At 30.0% G+C, this 17,136-nt stretch overlaps 1 protein-coding gene and 2 long non-coding RNA genes across 3 annotated transcripts in view; 2 read left to right on the forward strand and 1 right to left on the reverse strand.

The window, feature by feature from the left end:
• The window catches only part of ft (cadherin-related tumor suppressor fat), a 42,215-nt gene that overhangs the window by 9,204 nt on the left and 15,875 nt on the right, over nt 1-17,136 (reverse strand). Inside the window, exons 2-5 of the mRNA XM_035090797.1 lie at nt 6,946-7,329; nt 5,490-5,726; nt 4,043-5,179; nt 3,771-3,948 (exon numbers count right to left, since the gene is read on the reverse strand). Of these exons, the coding sequence (XP_034946688.1) occupies nt 3,771-3,948; nt 4,043-5,179; nt 5,490-5,726; nt 6,946-7,329 (1,936 nt within the window). The remainder of the gene's footprint in view (nt 1-3,770; nt 3,949-4,042; nt 5,180-5,489; nt 5,727-6,945; nt 7,330-17,136) is intronic.
• LOC118071596 (uncharacterized) lies at nt 389-6,327 on the forward strand. Its single transcript, XR_004690921.1, has 5 exons — nt 389-686; nt 1,096-2,197; nt 2,274-2,579; nt 5,431-5,738; nt 5,881-6,327. It is a non-coding gene; the product is annotated as an uncharacterized lncRNA (long non-coding RNA).
• LOC118071595 (uncharacterized) lies at nt 8,917-10,527 on the forward strand. Its single transcript, XR_004690920.1, has 3 exons — nt 8,917-9,074; nt 9,991-10,198; nt 10,291-10,527. It is a non-coding gene; the product is annotated as an uncharacterized lncRNA (long non-coding RNA).

A 17,136-nucleotide genomic window follows, 5' to 3' on the forward strand; every position in this document is an offset into this window, starting at 1 on the left:
GTATATAGACAGAATAAAATCTATAGCTTAAGAATAAATACAAGTATAAGATCGGGAGTGTACACCATGTCATGATCATATGTCATATCTCGCACTCAAGGACACAAAAAGGATCGTCTGAGAATTGTGGTGTGCACGTTGAAGCCCTTTGGGTACCCATTCTAAAGGGACGTTACAAGTCTCTTTGTATGTGTGAGTATGACAAATTCATCTGCGATTAATCTCCGACGACCACACGATCACGCGCGGTAAATTCAATGCCTTACGCTCAACGGGGAGTTGCTGCTTTAAAGATAGAAGAATAAGAAGAATAAAAAGAAAAAGGAGACGAGAAAAAAAAAAAGGATGTGTGAAAGATAGGAAGCGGAAGGCTAAAGTTTTTGAAGAAGCTCGCAAAGTTCTGCAAATAATTTTTGTAAAAAGTAATACACCGAAAGTTGGAGCCTCTTTTATGGTGATAAAAAAAAAAAAAAATAAAAAGAAACCATTTGCCGACACGATATCGACCAATCACAAATGCATCGACGAGGGCGACTTTAGTCGTAACACAATCCTATAAATCATAATATTCAAATTAACAAAGGTTCAATAAATTAAAAACTGCGGTCATGGGTCTACATAAAGAAGAAGAAAGAGAAAAGACGAAGTAGAAGGAGAAGAACAAGAACAACAACAATAAAAGAGAAGTAAGCAAATGAAAAGGAAGCGTTGTTTTCTCAGATTCATTTTTTTTTCTTTTCTCTTAACGGATATTTTTTTTCTGCTCTTATGTCTTCTTGTATATATACACACACTTCAAATTGCACTAATAAATATATAATAATCAAGTGTGAAAGAAGAATAAATTTTTACATACAGTTTTAGGTTATAATTAACAAAGAAATCATTAAGGAGTCGAATTAAGATGTACACAGTAGTTTTAGAGTGAATATAGGTTAGATCTATCAACTATTTCAAAATTAACCTCATTTTTTTAACTATAAAAGAACTTAATTATCCTATTTAAGTTAACTCGGAGAAAAAAAAACAATGAAATAAAAAGCATGGTAAAAAAAAACAAATAAAATATATCTCAACTTAATATAAATATTTCAGTGTATTCTTCTCCCTCGAGGTTCTCTCCACTCGTCTGAAAAGTGATCGACGACTTATGCAGGTTGAAGAGAGCAACTGAGTCAAGAAAGAAACATCTTCATAGCTCTCTAAGTATGAATGGAACGAGGCCGTTGTTGGACACGAGGTAAGAGTCGACAGACGCGTGAGAAGATGCAAGTGAAATAAATAAAAAAGAAAATTAAAGAAAAATTAAAAGAAATTTAAAGAAGAGGAAAAAAAGCAGGGGAAAGATGAATTAAAAAAAAGAAAACAAGAAAGAAATGAAAATGATAGGAAAAGATACAAGAAAGATATCAAGAGGAATAATGTCAGGAATGTTTTATATATTATGCCTTAAATTGATTAGACATTGAAGTATTGAATAAGAAAAATATGAAATAAATAAAAGAAGTTTTGGTGAGCCGTTACAACTTATTGGCATTATATCATTCAATGCAGTATGTATCCAATTTACATTAGATGATGGCAATTCAAGATGCTAGTGGTCTTATAATAAGCACATATCGAACAGTGTTCAGAGTAAAAGCTGATCTCTTGACTTGGATAAACAATTTGCACGCGACCTTCCAATTATAACACTCGATTACGATGAATCCCAATGTGCGCCAGTGAATCAAAGACAAGAGAAACGTGTGGAATCCAGTGCCTGACCTTGCACCAACCTAGGCTCTCTGTCATTGTCCCAACGTCTCTACAAGAGCATCTTGGCTTTGAGATCGGGATCCAAAGACGTTTGTTTTTTTTATTTCTTTTCTTCATTTTTTCAGTCTTCTTCTTTCTTTCGTCTTTCTATCGTGTGTACTCTTGAGTTGTTCACACGCTGAATCTCGAAACGAGCAATCTCATTTCCAACAGTAGAACAAGCAAGACACCAAGAATTGCTGCCAATATCAGAGATTATATTTCAAAGAGGCGCAGAAATCGGTCGGAACTTTTGTTTCTTCTGGTTTTCTTCCTTACTTGTTCAATTCTCTGTATGCTCAGTTACGATTGCCATCTTGCGCATAGACAGTGTCAGTCACCCGTTGACAATCGGACAAGGCCGTTTGCTGTGCAAGCACGTATTCAATTCTCCGATCAAGTTCAGTATACACTTGACACTCAAGTCACGATTTTTTGCTGAATCTATAATTTTTCCTTGAATTTTTTGCTTTCAGAAATTCAAAAACAAACTTCATTCCTATTGGAATAGTATGGTTTTTGACTTCAATAACAGGACAATTACTCAATGGCATATCATTTTCTTATTTATGTACAACAACTTTCACATATGAATATAAGTTGAATATAATGTGTAAAAGAAATAAGGGACAAGTAAAGAAATCAAAAGGGTCGACGTCGTATAGCCAGTTAAACTGTGTAGTGTAAGAGATAAAACATGAAACAGTAAGGTTGTGGAATAAGAGAAGAAGAACAAACGAAAGAATCAAAAGATGAGACAGAGAAAAAAAAAAAGCTAAAAGGTATTTTAGACCGATTATCATAATCACGCGTTATAATTTCACTCGTCTCTCTTTGTATTTTTTTTACTTTTTAAACACCAAAAATGGAAAATATTGAAAACCCACTGAAAAATTATTGTCAAGAAAAATTAAATATTTGCAAAAAAAAAACAAAATGTCTTGAAAGAAATAAAGAAAGATAGTGATACTAATTATTTAAAATTTCCTCTTATTATTTACAACATTTATATTTAAAATATATGTTTAAGTCATATGAAAACCTGTATCAACTGCCGCAAGGTTTGATATACAGATAATCCACTTGGATTCATGCAACAACAACGCACGACTGAGTGCACTCCTTTGCCTTACATTTTAGTGGTAATTTTAATATCTTATATATTTTTGAATTTTAAATTGGTCCTCGATATACTTTGATCTTCAATAATGGCAAATGTGTGCTTGTATTCCGTATATTATTAATGAATAATATTTCCATTGATATCAATGATTGAAAATTTGAAACAAGAATAAAAGTACGAATATTCGGTATACCTATATTTTAAAGTAGTGGTACTAGTAATTCTTGTCACATAAGTACTTAGGTGCAAAGTTTGTCACGGAATAATAAATTAACGAGTTCTTGCTTAGCAATAGATGTAAGATAGAGACATATACTGTATATAAGAAGTTGGAATAAAAATAAAACACATAAAAATAGGAATGCAAAAAAGAAAAGGAATTAAATTTTCCATATATATATATATATATACAGAGAGAGAGAATAGTAGTAATAGTAGTGATAGTAGATGTAAGTAACTCTCGACTTTCAACGTGTATTTATTTTCTCTTCTACTGATCTCACTCGTATATGTAGTAAACTCTTTGGGCTCACAAGGCACACTAGAAGACCTATGGAATTTACGCGGTGGATACCGCGTACTGAGATACAATCGACTCTGTATCTTGCTTCTGGCTATTTAGTGTCGTACAATCGCGTTCAAACCATTTCTGAATTCAAGTTATGTGACTCACGGATAAAGTCAAGCGCACAACGTAACGCTAGATTTTGTGCAATTCCAACTATCGACAGAAAGATAAGAATTGCCTATAGAAAACTTTATGTTTAAGTTAAATTATTTAAGTAAAAAAGTATTTATTTCATTCTGGCTAAGCAGATTTATTATGAATAAAAAAAATTTCACAACTTACCAGTGTCCATTGCCACTAGTGTTAATGTATACTCTGAAACTGTTTCTCTATCTAATGGTCGCAATAAAAAAATATCACCAGTGCTAGCATTGATTCTAAAAAGATCAGTATCTCCTTCCTTTAAGAAGTATCGAACTTGATCATTGTATGGTGGAGTATCTGCATCATAAGCTTTGACCTATAAAAAAATTCATAAATATTTATATCTTTGAATTATTTGTTAAATTATTATTCCAATGTCAATTTAAAATGAAAGTAAAAACAATGATTACTTGAGTAATAAATCCATTTTCAGGTGGTACCATATTTTCCATGACATAAGCTAGGTATGGAGTATTTAAAAAAACTGGTGAATTATCATTGATATCTAATACATTAATTGTTATTTCAGTATTATCTTCTTTAACAATTCCTCCAATTTCAGTAGCACAATCTTCAGCTTTTATTGTCAATTTATATTTTGACTTTCGTTCAAAATTTAAATTTTTTGCCACACGAATAACACCACTATCTTCTGAGATAGTAAAATCTCGATTTTCATCTCCTAAAGCAATACTGAATCGGATTCTACCATTAGCACCTTCATCTCTATCTGTAGCGAATACTTGTAACACACTAGCACCAATACTAGCATTTTCTGCAACTGTTGCTGAATATTGTTTAGGATCAAAAACAGGTGAATTATCATTTTCATCAAGAACATAAACAGCTATCATTGTTTCAGAGGACTTGATTGGTTCTCCTCGATCTTTGGCAGTTACTTTTAATGTGTAATTTTGTTTTTGTTCTCGATCAAGTAATTTCGACACTCTTAAAAGACCATCAACAGTACCAAGGGTAAAAGATGAAGAAGGATCTTCCAAAAAATATTCTACATAACCATTTCTACCTTCATCTGTATCAACAGCTTTTACAGCCATAATTACTGTATTTATTGATGCATTTTCCATTATATACGTTTGATTACGTGAAATAAATTCTGGTTCAATATCATTAATATCTAGAATAGTAATCGTAACTTGAACCGTTGATGAAAGTGATTTAATAGAGAGTTCTGGGCAATCTCTAGCTCGAATAATAAGACTATAAATAAATTTTACTTCACGATCTAACATTTTTTTAGTAAAGATTGTTCCATTTGGTGCTATATCAAAATCATTATTATCATCTCCATCGATGATATCATAAATAATTCGTCCATTATTTCCAGAATCTAAATCTCGAGCAAGTACTGATAATACTGAAGTACCAATTGTAACATTCTCCAATATTTCACTTCCTCGTGGTCCTGGATCAAATATTGGCGTATTGTCATTAAGATCAATTACGTTACAATAGACGGTAACGGTTGTAGATAATGCCGGTAGACCACCATCTGTTGCTTGTGCAACAAGAATGTAGTGTTGTACCTAAGACAAAGATGAAATCAATTGATTCAACACATATATTTACAGTGTATATTTTTTTTCACTATTTTTAAATTTATAAATAATAATTGAACAAATCCTAACATATATTCAGTTTAATAATATAGACTTTATAAAAATATAATTAATCTATTTATCAACCTTTATTACTTAACAAGAAGTAATAATAATTGAAAACCTTTCAAAGTTTATGTGGAATTTAAAAAAGATCTTTTATTTTCTTGTTGCCCTAGGGCATGGATACATCAAAACTATCTAATCTACGCTCGTTTTTCACCCACTGGTTTATTACCTGTTCGTAGTCCAGACCAGCTGTCAGTGTCAAAACTCCAGTGGTTGGATTTAAAGAGAAGACGTCGTTAGCCCAATCAGATATTAGAGCATAACTTAGTTGACTGTTAGGACCTTCAGCATCAGCATCTATTGCTATTACTTGACCAATCTGACTGCTATGAGAAACATTTTCTGCGATGTCAAAGGAATAAACTGACGATTGAAATATTGGAGCATTGTCATTAGTATCAGTCACCTAAATAAAAAGGTAAATATTGTTAAATCATCTTAATTTATCAAATAAAAATCAATAAATTGATGTTTTAAAATTTAAATTAATCGAAATTATTCTATTTTTAGAGTTTTTAATATAATATTTATCTTGTTTTGATTTCAATGTTTATAAACAGATGTATACAAAAAGAAGGAAGGAATTATGATACAGTAAAAAATACGCAAGAATTGTAAGAAGAAAGGCCACAAGATTCTACCGTTATTTTCTTCGATTCGATGATCGTAAAGACTGATGTGGTATCGGACGTTGTCTTGTCTCAAGACATGTATTTTATCGTATTGTAGCTTTCGAAATGTTTTTTTAATCTAATCTATATAGAGTAAGAATGCAATTTATCAATGGAATTTAAGATGAATAAAATTCATTACAGAATTTTCCCAAAATTATTCTAATGTAGCTGATATTCTGATAGCTAGAAAAAACGATAACATATGGGAAGAGCTACAATGTTCCTGAAACTGGTAGCAGACAAAAAAGGAGATACAGAACACAAAGGTCAGACAGATAGAAACAAAGTTAGAAGTAGACATTCAGGTAAAATATCAGTAACAGCCTCAACATCTTTGCCACCAGTTTTTAGATGTCTTTTGAATATTCTAAAATTACAGTCTGGTCTAAAGCTTCAAATTATTTTGAATTTTTTCTTTTTAATTAAAAAATAATCAACTGATTTTAAACAGTTTTATGGGATGTATTGAAATTGTAAATATATTTGTAAAGATTATCTTGGATATTCGACAAGTAGTTGATGAAATTTTTTTTTTTCTACCTAAATGATCACTCATCAATCTTAACTTTAAATCTAAGCTTTTTTTCCCAATCTTTATCATTCATTTAAACAACCATAAGTTTAGATCCATGTACTTTATGCATATGTTTATCTATATGTATACTTATTTGCGTATGTATAAAGATGTTTTTAAAAAATAGAAAGAATGCTTGGTAGATAAAATAAAATGAGAAGGGCTAGGCTTATACCGGAACTAAGAATGCAGTAGAGAGGCCCCTATCGACCCACGCGCTCCCCTGGGGGCTGCATAGAGGTCATGTATAACTTCCTGCTTTACCCAATGCACTTACTCTTTTCTTATGCCAGTCAATGTTATAATAATCAGTAATATTTCTATCTATTATTTACATCCCTCCACAAATATATTTTTCTAAAATACAACATCATTACCTGGATAATTAGATTGATATCAGTATGTTGTAATCCATCATCAGCTCTAACTCTTAGATGATATTTGTCCCTTTTTTCTCGATCAAGTGCCTCATTAAGTCTCAACTGTCCACTAATGGAATCCAATCTAAATTGTCTCTCTATTTCATTTTGTTCCAGATCATTCAACATTATTTCGTGGTTGTTATTGATATTGAATTCATTTGAAAATGAACGTGATGTAGTAATTAAAGTGTATCGAAGATTGCCAATAGTATCTGGATCAGAAGCCTTAAGAGTGGTGACAACCATGTTTGGTGATGCTTCTTCTGACACTTGGTACCGCCATAGTCCTGGACCCCATGAGGGTGCTACATCGTTTTTGTCAAGGACCGTTACACGAACCTGTAATCAAATTTAACGTCTTTTTACTTAACGTCATAATTCGAAAATGAATTAAGTATGGGGTTCACCGTATCTCTAAAGTACCTAGTTATTTATACGTTCGTTGGACTCAATCATGTGTCACGTCATGTTTATAATATCGAATAAAATGGTAAATAGATAATTCAATGATTATTTATAAGTAAGTAAGTGGATTTTAAAAAATGTTAATTTAATTAATTTATTTAACAATTAATCAGTATACATTTCTTAATGTATTACTCATCAACCGTAACCCATTTCGTCTTAATTTGATCATGTTCCTTTATTTGTTAAAATTCACCACCATCGACCTGTGTAAGACTTTATTTATTACGAGAGTGAATTACGCACGGCTAAAAAATATTTTTACAGTCACGCAAGACCAGCTTACGATCACGCGATTTCTATAAATATTTATACTGGAGCCGGTAGCAATGTTGAATCATTTTGTATTTCACTCTTTTTTTATTTTAAATTCAAAAAAAAAATATGTATATATATTTATATATCTATTCAAAAAATTATTCTTTTGTGACAGTTATAATATTGTATAATTTTATTTTGATAATTTAGATAATGTAAAAAATATTTACATATAAAAATGTTTTATTTTGTGTAAGACAACATAGTTGAATGTATAATGGGTAATTACCTCTTTGATTATATAGACACCTGAATTCGATTCGAATGAATCATGATTTCTCGTTCCATTACGTGAATCTCAAGGGAAAATAACGAGACGCCGCGTTTACTGTATCTCGACGCTTTATCTTAAAACTCTACTCTTCGACTTGTTACTTGAAAATATTTATTCACTATTTCGCTAACGATAGACCTGGTACAGAAAATATATCTGACTAAAAGTACCATATTATTTATATACTTAACACTATTTTTCTAATATTACTCACCAATAAAATTCTCTATTCACACTTTTCAATATAATATCCAACTTATTATCAATATAAAATTTTTTTAAATAATAAAATACCAATATTATTTTACAATAATAATAATTTTCTAATTATTGTAATTATTTGTAAGATAAAATGTCATGTTGTTAATAATCTTTTGTACTACAACTCCTTATTTTATTGTTTATTAAAAAGAAAGAGGTATATTAAATTTTTATTTGTTTTCAGCTGTATATAATGATGTAATAAATAACCTAAAAAAAAAAAAATAGTCGAATAAATATTTGCTTGTCCATGACAAAGTACTACTGGTTCTCAAAAATACTAACCTTTAAATTTTTCTATTTTTCAAAAGGCAAATAAATATTTGCTAGCATTTTTTTTTTTTATATTTATTATAATATACAATGACTAAAAAGAAGACAGAAATGATTATAATTGAACATAATTTATGCGAATGATTGGGATCTCTGATATTTCAAACGTCTTGGGGACGAGCGCGTATTTGAAGCATCACAAGAGGGATATTCGATTCTCGTTAATGATTCGATCTCTGGTACATCCAACACGCGCATACAAGTGAGAGAGAATGGTGGGGAAAAAAGTGGAGAGAGAAGAAAAAAAAAAAGAAAAATAAAGAAAGAGAGAAGGAATGGGGTATGTAGGAGAGCGACCTCTCGATCGCTGCTACTTTTATTTAGTAAGAAAACCGGTTGACTTGCAGAGAGAAAGAGCGAAAAAGACAGAGAAAATATCTTGGTATAATCGACTCGGCGCCGACTTGCAATAGATTGCGGAAGTGATATACAGGTAAGATCCTCATCGCGGATTTTGTAAATATTTGGAAAAATCTAATGTTTAAATAACGTTTTTAATTTCTTATTCTTAATTACATAAGTTGATATCAATTATCCAACATACCTCAACTATTAAAAAATATTCTATTATTTATATTATGATATTTATATAAGAGAAAAAAGTAAGGTTATGGTTCACTTTTTGTTTTTACTGAATCAATATTTCATTCAATTACATTGCAAATCCGAAATAGTTGTCGAAGTATAAGTTACATGAATTGTATTCAATATCAAATTTCCATAAACAAATTCTTGAGTTTAACACATTTTGAAGTAAGTATAAAGTAAAAACGAAATACAATAGTTTGTTAATGGAATTTAAATATTGAATGCACTCAATATGCATTATTTCAATTCACAGGAAATAACAGCAATAAATTATTACCAATCATCATTTCTTGAATCTGTTGTTTATCATCGAGAAATAATTTTCCAACACATTTGAGGTTAGTTGATACAAGACGCAGCGTGCTCGCAAAATAAACAAATGAACTATATTACCAACTGAACCATAACCTAACCAAAATATCATTACACGGCAAATCAATGCACTTAAAGTGTTTTAAAATGACGTTACCCATTCAATTAATATTACAGTCACTTTGAATCCATTTGGATGTATTTAAAGAGTGACCACAATAATAATCAGATGAGTGACATCATATTAAAACACTTCAAGTGCATTGAAATAAAACACTACTATTTGTAGTAGTACATAGACATTGTTATATATATTTTTATTTAAATTTTTTATCAGAATATTATCAAACTTGCATGTTTGTTTTTTTTCTAGCTAAATAATAAAGTCAAACACATAAATACTATTATTTTTAATCATATTTTTTAATATCGTTTTTTTTTATTTTCAGTCTTGGATATATATACGTATAACGGGTGTTAATTCAGCACAGCAATGTACAACCGCTGTTGATATGCTCACAACGATGAACCGGACTGCAAATCAGACACGATGATGAAATGCTGCAGAGAAACCGGAATTACGCAATTCAAAGCGAACAATAAATATATATATGTATTAATGTACACGTGATCTTGGACCTTTTTGTTGAATAAATGGTAAAATGATTATTACATAATATTTTTGATCGCCATTTATTATGGTCAAGACTCGTGTTACTATTTGATTAATTATTTCATCTTTATTTCAGTATAATTATCATTCAAATTTATTACAATTAAATGAACAAATAAAAATTCATGTGAAAAATAAAACACTCTGACAGATCGTGAGAAAATCATGATAAGTAATTTTACGAACAGTAAATATTCATCTTAAAATCATTGGCATTACGATCACGTTATCATTGTCATTGGTAAGTCAATGTCCTGTTGGTTGGAATTATAATAAACGACTATATTAGTTATTTTTATTTGAAAAAAAAAAAGATGATGATGATGATGATTTTTGTTGGATATAAACAATATTATGAATAAAAAGAGAAAAGAAGAGTTAAGATGTATGTATAAATGAAAAATATATAATGATAATTTATAATGACAAATGTGACAGTGTTGTAGGAAGAAAAAGAAAATATTCATTGGGTATTAGTCAGACTGAAGATATATGCTATTGTTCCTAGAGCGTGTGGAATGATCGTAAGACGTTGGGTTGAGAGAGGCCCGCTGAGCCCCAATAAGATCGCGCAGTAGTATCGAGATGTCAGTGATTCGACCCCTCATAGAGAAACCATGGGAGAAACCAATGTTAAAGTGGAGGACGCGCAGAATGCTCGAAGAAAACAAGAGAAAGAGTGCGGACCAGCTCCAAAGAATGAGAGACTCACTTCGTGCATGACCCAAAGAAACCCCTGCTGAGCTGACTCGATCCGATCGTCTGATCCCCGACCGAGCTGACGAAGATACCATCTCTCCTTGCACTCTCTCAAATAGTCCCCTTCAGGCCTCGATCGTTTTCATCCCCACTTTTATATAAGACCCACTTTGAACGCTCGGCGTGACCCCTCGTTACTGGATTACCATCATTCTTGTCCAGTTATTGTCCCGCGGTTGCAATTTTAACCACTGGCTCAACAAGTCAAGCCAATCTCTAACCGGGTGGCCCATGAATCCTATATAACCATAGTCATTCTCTTTTGGATTCTTTCTTTAGATGTACAATTAATTGATCCCGTTTCGACTTGTCACGTTCACTGTCTCCTCCTTCTTCATAGTTCCCACGTGCCTACCAAGTGAGGAGAACCCTCAGTCGGTGGCGACTGAATCCGACGGTTTGTCCGGCTTTCGATACCATCTCGGCAAGTTGACAAATGTTTTGGGCCTCCAGGCAAAAAGTCGCAATGATTCTTTGGATCGCAATCGAACGTCTGATCCTATCGGAACCTCATTCCTTTAACAATATTTTTCAAACTATAGAACCACTAATATATTCTAATTCTTTTTCTCTCCTTTTTATTCTTTATTCGTACATTAATAATATTGAGTTTACATTCATTATCAATTATTTCAAAATATTTCTATATTCATTCTTAATAACTTGCCTTATTTACTACTAAAATATTTACATTATCATTTTATATTTCTTTCTAATGAACACACACTTTACGCGTATTATTTTAACACGTTTGGATTTGCAGTGTATCAAGATTTCACGTATGTGTTAAAATAATACCCATTAAGTGTGCTCAATGTAAAATGTCCATAATCAAACCATAAATGATCTGTAAACTTTATTGCAAAAATGTCTTTAATAATTGATGGATAAAACAAAGTAAGGTAAACTGTAGACGATGGTTTTAAAAAGATATTTTAACAGTTAAAAATTTTCTCAAGCATAATTGAAAAACCGCAAAATATCAAATATCAAGTTATGTTGGTTATTTTAAAAATAAACCAATAAAAAGTAATAAATGGCAATACTCGACATTAAAGTATAACATTATTTGTCATTATCTATAAATCAAAATTCATAAATTGATACAATTAATCTGAACATTAATTGAAATGAATTTCCAGTTGCAGATTAATTGACGTATATTGAATAACAAGAAATTTAAAAACAGTTTACAAATTTAAAGATAATGAAATAGTTGTAAAAAAAATAACTTTTGTGCCTACATGTATATCTATATGTATATGTGTGTGTGTATATATATAAAGAAAGATGTGGGCAGCTGTCTGCCGCAGAAATCCAGCAACCTATGATCACGTTATTAATTGAAAGACGGCTGCCGTTGCTACCGGTTATGCAAGGATTTTACTCTACCAACATCATGTACAATTTACAAATTATGAGTAACTTTTAATACATCTTTTATTTATTCTAACAGTTAAATCGATATCGAAAAAATAATGTTAAAGATCTATTTTTATTTATTAAAATTAATTCAATATTTATTCTATTTAATTTATAAGCATAAATCAAAATTTTAGATTCCATTAAATTATTTTAATAAAAAAATTCTGTTTACATAATTCACGTATAAATGATTACAATAATAATTCAATCAATTGATTATTATGTAAATGTAAAAATTTTATAGTCAATTTACAGTAAAATTTACTAGCAACAAAAATTAAAAATTACTAGGTTTTTTTTTTAGTGAAAATAGCTTAAAAAAACTTAGTAAAAAAAATCTAGTAATTTTTTATTTTTTTTTGCTAGTAAATTTTACAAGCAAAAATTACTATAAAATTCAATCTGTGTATTATTGAATTGATTCAATGAACTTTAGTAAGCAAAACAAACAAAAGTAACTTTCTAAACTATTATTATTATAAAAAAAATATTAAAAAAAAAATATAATGGTAAAGCAAGTCGTACAATAACACCAACATTTACTAATTTCGTGCATTCTTAACCAACGTGGGCAGACGTCTTATCGTAAATTGCTTGTTTTCGTGAAGAAAAGAAGAAACATAAGATAAAACAACATATATAGTAGATTTGTGAAATTTTCAAATTCACTTCTTTCGTTATATTCATCATTCTTTGTTCAAAAACATTACTTACAACTAAATTGAATCATATTGGAGTAATAATTTAACTAAATTTATTTCTTATAAATGAAATAAATAAAAAGAACAATACAAAATACTTGAGGGTATAACTGTTTGGTATTTTTTTTTTTTTATTCACTACATATTGCATCTGTACCCAAGTCATGAGCAATGGTAACGTAAATGCACAAACGCCTCCTCACTTGCTAGAAAACGATCTTTAAGGATTTATTTGCTTCGTTGTTATTTCAACTGTTGAGTTTTCTATTGCCTGTAACATCCCACGACAATGTCTTGAGGATAAGTGACATGAATGAAAAAAAAATATTCCTTTAACATATATCAGTCTAATATATTGAATCACTTTTCAGCTACCCACCAAAATGGATATAATTCATTTTTACAAGTAAATAATATTTGACACATCAATATTGTAAAGTACATATATGGCAATAACAAGAGATATTATTCAAGAAATCCTATTTATAAATTTACATTGACATATGAAGTCTGTCAATAATCGAAATATATCTAAAAGTGAGTGACTTTTTGATTATAATAATTCCAAAAATAATATAATTTATTTATTATCAATGAAAATAACACGAAGGAACTACATTCGAGTCTGCTATGAAGAATCAAATATCTTGTGATGCTGGTGAACGCTGAAGCTATTCTGGTTCTCTTCATGCTAGCCGTAGGGCCTTACGTGGTCAACCCAAACGACTCTTTGCTTCCCCACTTTTCGTCTTCTTTATCTTCTTTATACTCGTTATCTTTTTCTTCTTTTACTTCTACCTCCTTTACCAAAGGGCCACCTGAAGAGTGCCTCGTCATTCTTTTTGCTTGAATTTCTCAAGACTCACTCATGGCGTCACTGAAAATTCGGCGTCAGCTTTCGTAGCTCTACTCAATTGAATTGTCAGTGAAACAGACACGCCACTAAAGCAAAGAAGGAATACTTAATCACGTGTTGAATTTATAATTCTTTATAAGAGATTAATTGTCACTCATTTTGTACTATAAAAAATTCAATATCCGATTACTGAAATCTATTTCAATTTTTTTCTAGTTTCATTCATAGATGTTGGAGACATTGATGTCTGACTATGCAAGGTCCATATCTACTTTAAATAAGTATTGATGTGTACTAGTTTTACCCTGCCATTATGCATTAATAATTGAATCAATTTATTTGAATGACATTTCTGTCAATTTTGATAATTTTCTAGTGAATTAATTATTGATAATCTAGTGAATTAAAGGGACATATGGACAGATGTCTTTTAATTGAAGTTATTTAACTAATTATTAATTAGTACAATATTTTTAAAAATTATGTACCATTTTGAAATATCAAGATTTGTTTAGTGATTATAATTTTTTTTTGTAGATTTTTTGATTCTGCATAATACTCATAATTTCCATAGCTTTGGAGGTCATCTTGGTTTGAACACAGTACGATGTTTCTAAGGTCTGAAAGAACTCGACAACAATGACGATATACCATAGTGGCGGTCTTCTCTCACGCCAATATAACAGCACCACCTCTCTTTTCTTTTATTATCATCTCCCTAACTCTTACCTCTCACGTATCTATACTCTCTCATTCGTCACCTCCGTTTCTAAGGTGTGTTGTGTGTGTACAATACAAGAATATTATTCTTTTATGTGAAAGAGTATTAATAAATTTTAAAACAAAACGAGAAAAAATTTTTAAAATTCTTTGAATCACTTAAATAAAAATCTATTGTTCGTTTGGATTTTATGTTTGCAGATTTTAAATAGGTTTTTTTTTTTCAACATTTTTTTGACATTAAGTCTATTCATAGATTGAGGTCTTCAATTTCAATCATTCATGGAAAAGCAGAATGAAAAGTGCTAAAAAGGTAAGCTAAGATACTAAGAAATATTTTGTTTTAACTCTACGATACATGATTGTAGTCTGAAAAAAATATGTATGATTCTACTTAAGGTCTAGACTGTTTTTAATGATACTAGTCTATATGATAATAATATTAGTCTATATTACATACCCTCAAGCCAATTTCTCATTTTTTTCTCATAATAAATACAATTAATTTTAAAACACAGTGTCATTTGGAGACTAATAATATTCATTATGTCTTTAGTTTTTGTATTAATTTTAATATAAAACGATATTACAGAATCTGAGTGCAATTAGTAAGTTGCCATAGGTTTTAGAAAAAAAATTATTACGCTCTAGATTTAGATAATAAATTATCTATTTGTACACTTATCAATAAAAAAAACTGTATATTAAAAAAAAAAAGAGCTGTTTTTATTATTAGTTGTACCATGTAAGTCACTAAATGTATTGTAAGATTGAAGAAAGATAAAATAATATTCTTTTGATACTAAATTAATTGTTACCTTAACATAAAAATTAAATTAATTTTATTATTGCCCATAAATCATTAAAAATGCAAGTATTAATTCCTGTTTAAGAATATTTAATTGTCATAATAAATCCATTTTTTTTCTACTTTATTATATTTTTCCCCAAATAATGTCAATATTGTGCCATAAAATTAATAGTCATCAAACTTTATAACATTATTCTTTATATATTTATAATCATTTCATATGCCCTTTGTAGAAGGACATTGATTCTTAAAGATTATCACTACCTGTTTGACCAGTTCATTTATGAATCCATTTTAGACAGAAAGTCACTTACAAAAGAATAACTTGTTATACATATAGCGCTGGCTATTGATTGCTCTTTTAAAAGTTTGATCAGAAAGAATATCATTAATATTTGAAGGTTTCATCTGACTAATGGTTTGAGATTCACCAGGATAAACTATTACATTCCATAACATCTTATATATTAAAACACATTATAAATTATAATCACATTCGATTCAATAAAAATGGAGTATAAAAATAAAATAAAAAAAAAATTCTAAATTATTTTAAATATATTTCAAATTAATTTTTTAGTTATTATTTTCTATTTTTTATTACAACTATGGAGTCCTTTGTTTCTAAAATTAGCAACATACTTTCTATAAATGAATTAATAAATATTGTAAAGTATATAAAGAAAATAAGACATATTATTAAAAAAATATTAAAGAGACATGATGGATACTATTAATGGATATTTAATTATTTATATCAAAAATATCACTGATTTTTTAAACAATGTAGTGCTTTCGAACAATGAATTAAATTATCTTCTAATTGAAAATAAACACCGTAATATATGCATAAAAATATAATGCACATCTAAATTGCAATTAATTGTAAAGTATCAGTAAAAAATCACCGCTATATCACTAGTGTTTACCCTATATAGATATTATCACTTGTTAAAATAAAATACAAGGTGGCTATGAATTTTCGTCAAGTCCAATCGTGTTATCGTTCAAGTGTTATCTTTTCGCGGTCAGAACTTAGCAGAAGCGCAAGCAAGGCCCTGTGCAATTATCCCCACTTGTACTAAAGAATCTCAAGCAAGCATAAGGCGGACGTTTGCCTGCACGCCAGATCTGAGAATTTGATTTTTCCATAGTGAGCTCGATACGCGCATTGCTCGAGTCTTTCTTTTTCTCTGATATTTTTTTTTTTTATTTATCTCCTTCTTCCTTCTTTTACTTATTCTCTCGGCCATTTTATAAAGTCTGAAAGCTCGACCAGTTGTTGATCTATATCCCTCAGGAGACGAATGCTTACTGATCCTCTTGCTCTCATCTCTCGTGGTTTCTTCTTAGGCCTGAGGCTAAATTCTGTCGCACTCTACTGCGTTTTACGAACCGGTAAAACGAAACGCTATTAATAAGTTATCCAAGGGCTTTATCGCGGGTGTCTTAAAAGGACGTTTCTCTTTCCGGCCCGCCTTTTTACTTGATATTTCTTTTTTATTTCTCGCTCACTCTCTCTTTATCTCGCTCATTCTCTTACTGAATAATTAGACCACCATCATAAGAAGCAAACGTCATCCAAATAGCCCAAAGAGACGGAAAGATATAAAAATTTGATATAAAATATAATATTCGACATGTATGTAT

This window comes from Chelonus insularis, unplaced genomic scaffold (genome assembly GCF_013357705.1).
Source record: "Chelonus insularis isolate UGA/USDA-ARS -01 unplaced genomic scaffold, ASM1335770v1 contig_88_pilon, whole genome shotgun sequence".
Lineage (NCBI taxonomy): Eukaryota > Metazoa > Arthropoda > Insecta > Hymenoptera > Braconidae > Chelonus > Chelonus insularis.